The 13561-nt window shown below is 45.3% G+C and overlaps 1 protein-coding gene across 2 annotated transcripts in view; it reads right to left on the bottom strand.

The window, feature by feature from the left end:
• The window catches only part of IFT43 (intraflagellar transport 43), a 43788-nt gene that overhangs the window by 10249 nt on the left and 19978 nt on the right, over positions 1 to 13561 (bottom strand). For both annotated transcript variants that reach the window (XM_042865466.1, XM_042865456.1), the window contains 2 exons: positions 4999 to 5031; positions 4545 to 4591 (listed from right to left, as the gene is read on the bottom strand). In XM_042865466.1, coding sequence (XP_042721400.1) covers positions 4545 to 4591; positions 4999 to 5031 — 80 coding nt within the window. The remainder of the gene's footprint in view (positions 1 to 4544; positions 4592 to 4998; positions 5032 to 13561) is intronic.

The raw sequence follows: 13561 nt of genomic DNA, 5'->3' as shown, positions 1-13561 counted from the left end.
TGAGGCCTCACCAGTGCAGAGCAGATGAGCAGGATCACCTCCCTCGACCTGGCCAAGTTTCTTTTGATGCAGCCCAGGAGACAGTTCTTTCTGGGCTGCAAGGGCACATCGCTGGCTTATGTCCAGCTTCCCATCTACCAGCTCTCACCCTTCTGGCTCGTGCTTGGCTGATAAGGCTTTCTTTGTCACACACTCCTTGCAGTCACAGCCCCCGGAAACCACCAGCACTTGGTGTGCTCTGTCAGAACAGCAGCTCACCAGGAAGCAACTCGCAAACTTCATCAAGAATAACGCAGGCAGCAATCACCTTGTGCTCTTACTCTCAGCTCGATTCAGAGTAATTTCAGCACTGCTGCATATTTGCATGCAGCTTGTAAGGTGCTTGGTATTTTATGGCCATATCCTGTGTTACCATTCCACCTGATAGACATCGCTCCCAGGACAATGCAGGGACCAGGGCACATGCCCACTTTCTCCATTTCTTGTTTTTTTTGTTTTTTTTTTTGTTTGTTTGTTTTTTGTTGTTTTTTTTTTTTTTTTTCCCCAAGCAAGTAAGATTAATATTCAATGGAGCACTAACACATTTTCTACTGCTCCTGTTATGCTCAGAGCCTGGACTCCTATCCTGCTCAAATGCAAAGGAGCTGCTGCCACATGCCAGAAGGGTAAGAAGTCCTTCTAAAGATTTGACATTGTATAGAGAGGTCTCATCATCAGCTCTGCTTCCTCGAAGAGGCTTCCCAGCAGGCAGGAAGGGATTTTGCCTTGAGGGCACAGATCCAGTGACTGTCTCTTGGCAGCTTTCCTCACCTGCAGGTCACGTCCGGGTTGTCTGTGAGCACAGGCAGGCTTTCATTTCAATCAGCTCTCTCATTCACCCACACTATCTGCTTTAAAATAAGCTGTTGTTCCCATAGACAGAGTATCACATGTGTCACAGCCCAGTTCTCCACTAAAAGCCCTGTTCTAGGAGCTATGCAAGAGTAAGAGAGAAAGGGGCAAAAGATTTCTGAAGATGGGAGAACAGTCTGTAAAAGAAGGAGAGCAGGGAGAACAGATGATAATATCAGTTAACAGACCCCTGCTCCAGTGCTAAGAGGAAAAGCCCAAGGACCATGCAGTGAGGAGACAGGCATCCAGGGTGTGGAACCTAGCAGAGCAGAACAGGTGGACAAGAACAGAACATAGAGGAAACTTTTATACAACAAAGTTGTCTGCTGATAGAAGAGTGTAGCTGCATGTCAGAATGAGACACACAAGCTGAGTAAAGTCACGCACAAGCTAAGTAAAACAAACCCAAACAAAGCAGAAGCAGAGACTCTACAATCCTGCTGGAGAAAGGAGCAAAGGGAGGAGAAAGCCCTTTCACATATACTCAGTTGTCCTGTCCTCCTCCCACTTTGTGACAAAGAATAGTCTGTAGTGGGGAGAAACTGCTCATGGCTGTTACAGAAAGCACTTGTTAAATTCTCCTGATTGTCTCCCACCTGCAGTCTCCTGGCTCTACAGCACTCAGACTCAGCTGCCCGTTTTCCCTGTTGACATGGACAGAAAATTGAGCAATTACCCTTAAACTCCTCTCTCTTAGATTGCCCAGATTGCTACATACATGGCATTAAGCCCCCAATTGCCCCTGGCTGAAAGTGACTCAACTAGGCCTGTCCTCTAGGAATTAAACATTTTTTTGAGGCCTGTGAAAGTTTATTATTCCTTAAGATGTGATGCATTAAATCCTGTTAAAGCGAGTTTTCCATGGTACAGAGGAGCTGGGCTGCACCACAGTTCGGTTGGACACACAACAACCTCACAAAGGAACATTAGTTATCCACTTGCTGTGACTGTGTTCTAACGTGTACCAGTGACTGCTCAGGAGGGTGGGCACTGAGCTCAGAGAAGGAAGGCACTGTAGGAAACCCCAGAATCCATCAGACAATGCACCAGAACTGCTGCTGGAGAGATGCTGTACTTTTTCATATCAGTCTTTCCAGCTTGCAGTTTTAAAGGAGCAGATGGTGCTTTTAGTGAAACACATTTCTTTGATCCCTATAACTCAGCACTGGCTCCTTTTCAAAATGGCTCTCTTGTCCTGGAGTAGCCTCAATGAAGAAGAAATACAGGTTAAAGAAAATGAATTCTGAGCAAAGCTTGAGCCAAGACACTTCACTACTAATATTTCAGTGGCTTATCTTGCACAGTGTGAATGACTTGCACCTGGGTTTCCCTGTGCAGCTGTAAGGAGTGGCTGAAAATGCATATAGTTCCACATATGATGTCCTGTGTGGTCCATCTCCCTGCAACATCCCAGGTTACCTCAGTCTTCACACAACCTTCCCACACTCTGAGAACCAACTGTCCTTCTCTCCCACACTCCCACATTCTCCACATGCCAAACCATGGATTCTCTCCAGGGCTTGTCATTTTTCAGTGCTTCCTCCAACAGACTCCAAATTCTAAGCCTCTGAGCTTTAGTGCCATACAAACGATTATAGCTGAGCACACTTCAGATACGTAAGCTATCTTTTTAAGGGCAGACTGTTTTGTCTTTCATTCTTTTAATAAAAAGGTTGGACAGCGGACAAGCAATGTTAATGGAATGGTACAGCTAAGCTTTCTAATAGGGCAAAGGAAGGTAATACAAATGTACTGGTTGACAGCAGCAATCAGTAGGCAACCGCGCCTGTTCATATTAAGTTGTACAAGCTAACACATTATGCAGCAAAAAATAACCATGACCCATCCTTGGGGATCCATACACCAATGTCTTGATTTAAGGGTGGTTAGAATCTGGGCTTTACTGCTACAGTTAAGGACACAAGCCCTTCACTGTGCGCAGGGGAGGCCAATATGACTCAATTTAAGGCACAACCACAGCACACCTTCTGCACTGGCCAGCTCTTATGTACCCCTCTGCTTAATTGCAGAAGCATTTTTAATCAGGTTCTGGAGTTTATATGTTACCTGTCCTCACTGCAATTGCTGAGTCCACACAGAGAACTGCTCTCCCAGAATCAGTCTGTTTAGTTTCCCTGTACCACTAGGACCACTAGCATGCAATGTATTGATCATTCAGAGATTTTCCATATCAGAATTAGATCTACAAACCAGTGTATCTGATTATACGAGCAACTGCCCGGGTGGGATCTCCCAGTAACGTTTGCAGGATCCTTCTTCTAACACATGCATATAGTCCAAAGTTGAATTCTGATTAGCAAACAAGCCAAAACTAACTACAAGCCACAAATTAGGTACAAGTAAATAAGGGAAGCGTATTACAACCTATCATGTCTTCATACCATGTTCTGTATCAATTCTATTCTGTATTTATAGCCCAACATATTCTGTATTTATAACCCAAGCACTAAAGGTCATATACTGCAAACATCTGGCAAGTTTTTATACCTGGTTAGCAAAGAAAGTTATTATACTCTGAATACAAGACCAAGGTTCAACAAGAAGGACAGCACACATGCAAACAGACAAATAGCTATTCAGAACAGACTATCAGCCTCAGTGATATATCATGAAATTTAAGAAGCCCAAGAAACATCCCATGGGGGAAATTAAATCTATTCTGAAGATGCCAGTGCTATAAAGGTGCCACTTCAGGCAGTCATATGCTGCTGTGCTTAATCTGTCTGGAAGACCCAAATAAGTCTTCTAATTAGTCTCATTAAACATATTGATGTCTCATCCTTTGTGACTTCCAGTAATTTTCTTAATGCTTAGCAACATTTTACAGATGCAACTTTTTATACACTGTATAAAATTCTTAGCCCTTGAAAATTGAGGTAGCTGCTAGAGACTTCAATGAATTTCTACATCCATGGCCTTCCACTGTTTGCCTAGGACTTCCTACTACAGATTTTTCCTGGGCTTTCTCTTGCTTCAATCAGTCCTGTAAGCGTAGGTAATATAAACCGTGTGGAAAACTAGCAGCGGTAAGTTAGGAGTCCAGTACGATAACCCACCAGAGTAAGTTCAGCTTATGATCTAAGATCTTGCATTAGTGCAAGTGTTTTTCTTAAATAACGAGTTCTCTAATGACAGATGCCTTAAGAAAACTGTGCAAGCACTTGTCCTGATAGGCACAAGATAACGCTTTTATCACAAAACACAAGAAGAGCTTTAAGCAGAGCCTGCTATCATCTAAACTAGGGGACAGCAGTGATTTCTATCCCTGCTTTTACCTTTTTATCAGACTTTTAGCTTTCTTCTTTCCCAGTACACTATTATCCCTATGGAGGTAATCACAGAGAAGTGTCCCCATGACATTTTCTTTCTTCCTCAAGGCATTTATTATTCCGTGTCAATGAAGAGACAGACTTAGACTGTAGGTTCATTTCATCATCGTTCTCTCAATCTTCTTTGCTCTCTCTCCTCCATTCAGCAGCTGTGAGACTTAAACAGCAGCCACATTTGTTTCTCTCCTCAAGCTGATTCATTCTCTAGCCATTTCTTACCAGATAGCTGCCTCTGCTCACTTTACTGGATAACCCCCAGACAGGTATAAAGGCAATTCTGGCATCAAGTAGGTGAAAACATACCTCCTCCCTCACTCGATACCTCCTGGCTCTGCTGCCTGAGACGATGACTGCAACAAAACACAAGGTGAAAAGAATTTCAAATGAAAGCCCAAAGAAGCATCTTCTTCCATCTTCTTCTTCCCCACAAGTCTACAATGCCTCATATCTGCGGCAAATACTTAGGTTATTACACGTGGCTTAGACAGCAGAGCCTGGCATGAGTATGCTGGGAAAGCAGACATGTTCCACTTCTTTCTCTCACACGGGAATGACACAGCCACCATAAACTCTGTATCCAGGGAACTACAGAGCAACCAGTCCTGACCCATGACCAGTGCATGAATTTATGCCAGGCTCTGCATCCACCCCAGATTCCAGATCTTGATGTACAGGAGCTAAGAGAGTTGCATCCCCTTTCTCTATGAAATCAGATGTAGAAGTTGTGAAAGAAGTCTCAGCAACAATGGGAACTTACTCTTCTACTTCTTCTGCATGCTTTTTTCCTGACCTGCAAGACAAGGAAAAGCTTGTGCTTAGAAAAGTCTAGAAAGATATATTAAAAAACATATATTTCTCTGTATCACTCTTAATGTATAAAACAGTTCCTGCAACCAGGTCTAATATCACACATCACACCTGTAAAGAGTTCTTACTGACCACTAAACCAAGGCATCAAAAAGTCCTTGAGTGCATCAAGATAAAGCAGAATCATCTGAGTCCCAAAAGACAATCAGGTCCAGATACAGCAAGGAACAGAGTCCCTGCTTTTTCAGTTTCTCAGATACTTTTTTCATACTCTCTGACATCAACTGTGGGCAAAGCTTGCCTTACCTGGGTGCAGAGGTTGGCACATTAAGGAGCAATAAAGAAAGTATAATTTGTCTACCTTCCCCTGAGAGATCAACAGGTTCTTCTAGCCCTTGGTTGTGCTTAAAGATTATGTGGTCACCTCTGAGGGTTAGGAGCTCTATCTGAGCAGGCCAAGTTCAGGTCAGACATGCTGTCGCTGCAGTAAATCAGGGTTGATCCGGCTGAGTTAACAGAAGTTCATAATAATAATGTGGGGGGGAGGCACTGGCAAATGGCAGCTCCCTTGCTCTCCACCCCAGCAAGCCCAGAAGTAATTCAGTTCCGATTAGGGATGCTTGTTCAATATTCAAAATGTAAAACATGGAGGTTGCTGAACCAGCACTTTGAAAAGTTAATTAAATGCCAGGTTTCTTTTTAGCAGATACTTCATCACTCACTGATTGCTTTGGCCATTTTGCAGAGTGAAGTTTCATCTCTATGCATTAGGAATAAATATTCTCCCCTCTCTCAAGTCAGAGCACCATGACAAGAGCACATGGGGCCCTACTCTACCACATGCACTGTCCCAGGACACACCAAGATGTGAGAGAAGCTGCTGCACTGCCTTGCACTTCACCTTTCAAAGCCCTTCCATGAAACAGGCAGACTTCTCATCAGTTCTCTCTGATGAGGCCACAGGCCTCTTTGAGTCCTCCTATGAACAGTCCACTCTTCTAAGAGCAAGACAATGTCTAAATATGAAAAGAAAATCCTTGTCTCCATTGCTCTCCTTGGAGCTTGCAGTCTGTGAGAGGCTAAAGGTTAGACCCTATAAGTAATAATAGTCCAGTGATATCACTGCTATGGTCAGAACTACAGCCACATAAGTGACACCTGCACCTGAGCTTCCAGCAGAAGTACAGCGGAGTTATGAATTTAGGAGAGTTCTTTCAGTGGGGAGTAATTGTCCAGTTAAGTCATTTTCCCCAGTGATAGTGCAAAACACATTTGTGACCTCCTGATGCTGCAGAAAGAGAAAGTAATGGATCAGAGTCCACTGCCAGCACACAACAGAGTTTGGAATCTGACCAGAGATGAAAAGACGATACATGATTTATCCCATTTTCTCCCTCTCCCTTCTGCCTTCACGGAACTGCTTCCCACAGCCTGTCTTCAGACCCCTGGCACTCGCAGTGGGATCATTTCCTGGAGGTTCTATCTAACCTCTCCTTAGCACGATCCCATTATTCTTGCTAATTGTCCAGCCCCAAATAACCCTTTTTTTTTCCCTCAGCACTCACGCTTCTTACATTCTTGCTCACTGCCTGTTCCCAGGCAGGAGTGAAACATGTTTATGCCTCCCAGGAGAGGGTCACACCTTGCTGTCCCTGCAAGCAATTGCTGTTTCTTTTTCCTGAGCTCCCTCTCCTGATAGATATGCAGGTGGCCCACTGGGAACGCAGTCATATTTAGTCCTAGTGGCAGAGACTATTCTGCTCTTTCTCAGACTTAAAGCTTTCCAGACTTTTCCTGATTATGTTATAAATGGACTCATTGAAGGCAGTAAGAAAATATAAATTATAAGAGTTCACTTCACTGATCTAGATGACTCCAAATCCAGACAGCTTTGTTGGGGGTATCAGTACTCTTACTTAGGTTTAATTTTCTGTCTGCACTCAATACTTTCATAATTTGTACAGAATACTCAGATTCCTACACACTTCCAGAAGGCAGTTTTTGCACTCCCAAATCTGCAAGCTTGCCAAATAGCTTTACTTTATTATGAAATAACTGCACCGCATTGAAAAAAAAAAAACAGTAATGTGGAGAATAAATTAATAAACCAGGAAAGGACAGCAGTACTGCTCACTGTAACGCCAGAGCCTGGGTGTTAGAACACCCTCCTGTCTCTCCAGGGCTAGCTAAAGCCCCACTGTCAGTCCAGTCCCCATGCTTCAGGGAACAGAGGTGGCAGTGGAGGAAAGTATGTTACGTCGACAGTACTCTCATTTATAGAGAGCATTTAAATACCAATGGAAGCAGAGCAGGAGACAGAAATGACTGCTGTTCTGTTTAGGTGAGACATCTGCTTTCAGTCACCTGCACGACAGAGGTCTGTTAATATATGACTTGGAATAGCATCATTTGATGAAACTGGCATTTCAAACCAGCTCATGGGTAGAGAACTATCTGGGATATATGGTATGAAACTTCTGTAAGAATTTCATGTTCTACACTCCCTGTGACCTTGATGACCGAGTTAAGGTAAAGAAGATAAAAACCAGCTTTCTTTTTTTAAAAGTCCCAAACCCAAAGCCTTCCTTTTATTTTCTCTGATGACATATTACTTTTTAATTCCTTGTTTCAAGCTGGGGAAAAAAAATCACAAATATTTTTGGTTTGTTCTCCTGGCTAACGTTTTGCTTTCTTTGGCTGAAATGCATCATCTAAATCTACCTAACAAAGTGACCCAGAGAGAAAGGACAAGCTTTGGCCCATGACCTGAGGTTAAAAACCATCCAGGCAATAAGCAAAAAAAGTTGTTAATAAATTCTTGAAATGTGTCCTGCCTCCAACCCTGCACCTTTCATAAGGTTGGGTAAGGGCTGAGCTACACATGAGACAGTGTGCCTGCAGGTCCAGCTACCTGCTTGTCCCTTTGGTCTCCAGGTGCTATCAGCAGCTTCTGGAAGCCCTGCAGGCATTCTTTGTAAAGTTACCACACTGCTCAAAGTGGAGTGGAGTGGCCATTCCTGAGAACTGGCTCAGATTTATCAATGCCAATTGCAACATGCTGAGACCAACATTTCATCCTTTAAAGAATATCATGCCCAGGTGCACAGCATCTCACTCACCCCTAAGGGCATAAGTTTCTAGTAATGAGCGAAAACTGACATGGAAGAAGATAAACTGTAAAGTCAGGTCAGTACAGATAGATTTTCTACTCTCTTCTTGTGTCTCAGCAACAAGTGCATTGCCCTCACTTCCTGTTTGCTCTAACAGGAGACAAAGCCCAGGGAGGATAGCAACAAGCATCCATAAAATGAGCAATTGTGCATGAACTATAGAATGGAATGGTTTAGATGGAAGGGATCTTCAAAAATCATGTCTAACTGCCTGACCAATTCAAGGCTAGCCAAAAGTTAAAGCAGATTATTAAGGGCATTATCCAAATGTCTCTTGAACACTGACAGGCATCAACCACTTCCAGCCTTTGACCAACTTCATGGTAAATAATTTTTTCCTAACATGCTGAACACTCTCTGGTGCATCTTTGTGCTGCATGAATATACACTTAAGTAAGGGCAAGCAAAACAATACAGTCCCGGGAGCAATGCTCAGAAATGCACTGTGTGCTGTATTCACACCAGCCATCATCCGCTCTTGTGAGAACAATACTTTTGTTTCTCTCATTCTTTCTGACGGGGCAGAAGACCCCCGGCAGACCCCAGTGCATCCTATCACACAACTTCCGTTATGCACCACCTATTTGTCTCCAAGCTGTGCCGGAGCAGAAGATATAAACGTGATCTCGATCTGGAGCGACGCTCAGCCCCAGCCGGCCCAATCCTGCCTCGTGCTGAGAGGGGGCTGAATCTCAGAAACCCCTCCGCACCGCAGCGCACAGCCCGGCTGAAAGGGAGCTGCCTACAGCCGTGCCCAGAGGTGAAAGGCAGCTCTAATGTAGACATCATCTCCGTTAAACTGCTTCTTTCTCATTTAATGGACTACCACGGAGATCTAAATGGAGATAAAGTAGCAGGGCTCAGAGAACTGCCAGGCTGCTATCTTTATGCAGCATGACAATGTGCAGTGGTTAATTAGACACCGTTAACCTATTTTAGAGACGCACATAACTGGGATGAATGGAGGGAAACGTCCTTGAAATCTCTCCGTGCTCGCAGCTCACGCAGCTCCGCTCACGCCCGCAGCCCGCTCCGGGGGAGGGAGGACCCCCCGCACCCGCCGTGTTGCTGCGGAGCTCCGGCTGGAAGGCGGGGGACGACCGAAGGTCTCCGCCGGGCCACGGCCGCCCTCTGCCGGGCCTCGGCGGCGCGGCGGCCCCTCGGGATGGGCTGCGGGAGGCGGGTGTGAGGGGATCGGCTGCCAGGGAGGCCTGCAGGGCCGCACGTTGCGAGGTGCTTCCCAGGGCCCGGCAGCCCGGGGAGAATCTCATCTGCCTGCCTGTTCTTGGCATGTCTGAACCACTTCTCTTTACGATTAAAACCAAACAAACACCGTACACTCCTGCTCAAGTGTTTTGTCCGTGCCCATCACCGCGGTGAGTGGGCGGTGAGCCACGAGCAGCAGCTTGTTCAGCAGCCTGAGGCACAACTCAGCGCACATCCACAATGACGCACCAGTGCGAGCGCTCCCAGCTCCCCACGTGTGGGGCTCGGTCACTGCTTGCTCGCTGGGGCACAGCAGGTGGAGAACACCCACCAAAGCTTCACAGTGCAGAACTGCAGTGGTGCTGGAAGGCATTACACAACACGTCCTGACAGCTATCCCGTTTCACCTTCCTTGGGCTGCTGAGCAGTTGTTCAGCTTTCTACCCACCTCTCCCAGGACTGTGGCAGCCTGGAAAAGACTCCTAAAATCAAGCTGCACTTTGCCATCAAAACAGCACCCTCACCAGAGCCAAGATTGCAGTGATCTTTTATTTCTGTCATAGGACACTGTCTCACGGCCCTCCGCTCCCAAGCCCAGGAGCACATGGGTGTGTGTTGGTATTTCCTCAATGGGATTTGGCAGACACACAACTGTGGAACCTGTAATGGTCCTACAGATGACACCCTGGTGCCTCACATCTCCCTGGGGTGCCTGGATCACATACTAAGTGCTGCATGGGTGGAAGAGGGGCACGGCCATGAGCAAGCACTCCCTGCGGGACAAGACCTGGGCTGGAGCACCTCTCCTTGAAGAAAGATTGAGGGAGCTACATTTGTTCAGCCTGGAGAAGAGGCCCTGGACAGACCTCATTGCAGCCCTACAGTAATTGAAGGGAGCTTACAAGCACGATGGCAACTGATTTTTCACACTGTCTGACAGTGATAAGACAAGGGTGAATGGCCTTAAACTAAAAGAAGAGACATTTAGGTTAGATACAAGGAAGAATTCTTTCCACTCAAGAGTGTGGTGAGGCCCTGGCACAGCTGCCCAGAAGCTGCGGATGCCCCATCCCTGGAGGTGCTGGAGGCCAGGCCCTGGGCAGCCTGAGCTGGTGGGGGACAGCCCTGCACGTGGGGGTGTATGCAGAGGTTTGGGACTGGGTGGGCTTTAATGTCCCTCTAGACCAAGCATTTCTGTGATCCTATGATTTGACAGACACTGTGGCTAAACAGCTCTAGCTGACATGGGTGTAAGAGGCACTAGCCAATCTGTAGCAGATTTTTTCTCCTCATGCTGTTTTTCTCCTCATGTCCTAGTATACAGGCTTACTTAACAGAAATAAGAAAGGAAGAAAGCTCTGGCAAGCAGGCTTTAGGAACTGGCACAAGAGAAGAAGCAGGCAGATGCAGTTCACAGGGTTGCTGAACCTCAGCCTACACACTGCATCGTCCCCATAACAGATGTTCCCAGGGTGCCCCAATCCACTTGCTGGTAAAGAGCTGAACAGCAGAGCTGCTCTGAGCTCCCACTGAGCAACAGAAAAAACAACAACACTCAACACAAATTCCTGCTGTGTGGGAAAACAGCACTGCAGTTTCTAGAGGTATCCACCACGCATCTTTGTTCCCTGAGAACAGGGGATCCTGTCCAAGAGATCACATCCTCAGTCTCCAGTGAGCAGTGAGCACCGGAGCCAACTCTCACATCAAATGGGGTTACAGGAGCATTTCAGTTCCCATTTAAAGGGAAACATACATTTCTGATCCTCATGATTACAGAGAATCCAACTGCTAAAGGAAACAGAACTAGACAGCAAAGACAAAGAAGCTGGGTTTTTGTGTGTTTTTTTTCCCCCCAAATCCCACAACAGAAAGCAAACTCCAAATTCTGAAGAACCTGGCCAAAGTCTATTTACTTGTCGTTGAAAACATTATATTAAATTATTAAAAAAAAAAAACCACAACACAAAAACTCAGACAAACCAGGTATAAGTGCCACCTTGTGCTGTCATCTGAGAGCCACGTCTTCTAAAAAAATGATATCTAAAGAACTTGGGAACAGTAGGCTGGTTAGGGGAGGACAGGGGGAATTGGGGGCAAACAAGTAGATCAAGGTCACCTTAGTTCTCTTTCCACAGGTAAACTGCATCAAGTCAGACTTTACAGTCAATTTAGAGGTGACCTAAGTAGGCCAGACAAGTTTTTAGCCTTGGCTTTGACTGATTCAAAAGAGTTCCAAGTTGCATGTAGTCTTCAAGAGTGCTTTGCTTTTTTAAGCTCAAACTATTTGGGACAGCAAGTATGGTCTTCCCTGGATGTGCTGGTAAATTCCTTGGAGATGCAGAGAACTAAGGAAGGAAAATGCTTTGCTTTCAATCAAAAAAATGAGAGACTTCACACTTTGCCATCTCAGCAGCTTACACGGACTGCTACCAAAATGTCATGCTTTTGTTGTGCAGGCTCCATTTTCCATTTCCTAAGGGAGGTAGACTCTACAGCCCTTCTACTTCTTCAACTGTCCAGTGTCTTTCAGGAAAAAGACAAAGAAAACTTCACTAATAAAGAAAAAAATAAGCAGAAAAATAGCTTAAAAAAAAAAAAAAAAAAAGACAAAAGCCAACTCTTTTTCCAGGCTCCTCTGGGCACTGCTAAGATGCAGGTATGGGCATAAGTCTAGCATTTTCCCTTTGCTGGAAACCCTTGCTAGTCACACGGTACAGGATTAAAAGGAAAAAATCCCCCATCACAGCAATGGTACTGAGGGACTCTCAGATGACTCTTTTGTCTTTAAGGGAGTTTCAATTTTCTGCCAGTTATCTTTACTGAGTCTAAACAGAAACACCAAGGAGAGCTCACCCCAGCAATGACATGGAGGGACAAGAGGACAAGAGCCTGTTAGCATTCCTGGAACATCCGGCTTATTAAAACAAAAAAAAAAAAAAGAAGAGTGAGAGAGAAAGAGAAGAAAAAGCCCACCCCAGGCCTGCACACTGCAGCTTACCGCCATCTTGATGTCCTTGATGCGTGCCGATGGCGTGGAGGCGGCTGGCACCAGAACAGCCCAAGAGAAGGAATGAGAGGCCAATGGAGATTTATGTGAGGAGAGTGAGATGGACAAGGTAAAATTGTCAGGAGGAGTTGTTAGAAAGTAAAATATATTGTGACAATTCCACTCCTGCCGTTCATCAATAAACTGACAGATCATTTAGTGTCAATTAGGAGTGATAGATGGACAAGTCCCCATGATCCTGGGCCAAAATTAATGGCTGGGAGGGAGAGGGTGATTGAAAATGACGGCTGACATTGAGAGGAAAGTCCTGAAGGTCCCCAAGGGGCTATTACTTGCCTCATTCCCTTGCAGATCAATGCAGGGACAAACCCAAAAACAGACACTTCAAGACAAAACTTAATCAGACTTCCTTTTCTATCTTCTCCTTCTCAGTTGTGCCTCCTCACTTGGTAGCTTCGATCCTTTGTACCTGTACTCTTCACATCACTGAAGACATCCACAGAGGGTGGCAAGATGCAGAGGGAGCCTGCTGTTTTCCCCACCACCAGGAGCTTGGCTCTGCTCCTAACATGGCAGTGTCATACGGAAGCATAGCCCAGGATTTATCTCAGCATTGCAGGGCTGGGAGTAGAGGGCAGACACAATGACACAAGCTTTTCCCTGCCATGTCAGATAGAGAAACTTGTGAACGCTTTACTACTCCCACTTGCAAGACAGGGATGGCCAGAGGTTCTATAAAACAGACACTCTTGAGGGTCATCTCATATAGATGCAACACAGGATAGTTTAAGCCCATCTTCTTCAAACAGGAGGTTTTTAACTTTAGTTAGCTCTAGAGACCTTAAATCATAAAAAACCTTAATCTCTTAAATAACTTTTCTCCAGCTCCAGGGTGCAATCTCACCATTGCCCAACCTCCAGAGCCCTAAATGATTTCTACACAAAGGTTGAGTTATCAATACCGTTCCACTCTAAAGGTCATCCCAACTGCATCCACTTCTTTCTTGGGCCTTGACATTTATCTTCCTGTGAAAGGCACTGCTAGACAAGTTTGTTCCAAAACATTCTGGTCATTCACCTAAATAAGCCCTAATTATTCCAATTCTGTATGACCGAGCAGTCAGAAA

The sequence above is a fragment of the Lagopus leucura genome, unplaced genomic scaffold, assembly GCF_019238085.1.
Source record: "Lagopus leucura isolate 7727_CA_CO unplaced genomic scaffold, USGS_WTPT01 Super-Scaffold_1, whole genome shotgun sequence".
NCBI classification, from domain to species: domain Eukaryota; kingdom Metazoa; phylum Chordata; class Aves; order Galliformes; family Phasianidae; genus Lagopus; species Lagopus leucura.
The sequence above is the reverse complement of the archived record's forward strand: the minus strand, read 5'-3'. Positions and strand labels throughout refer to the sequence as shown.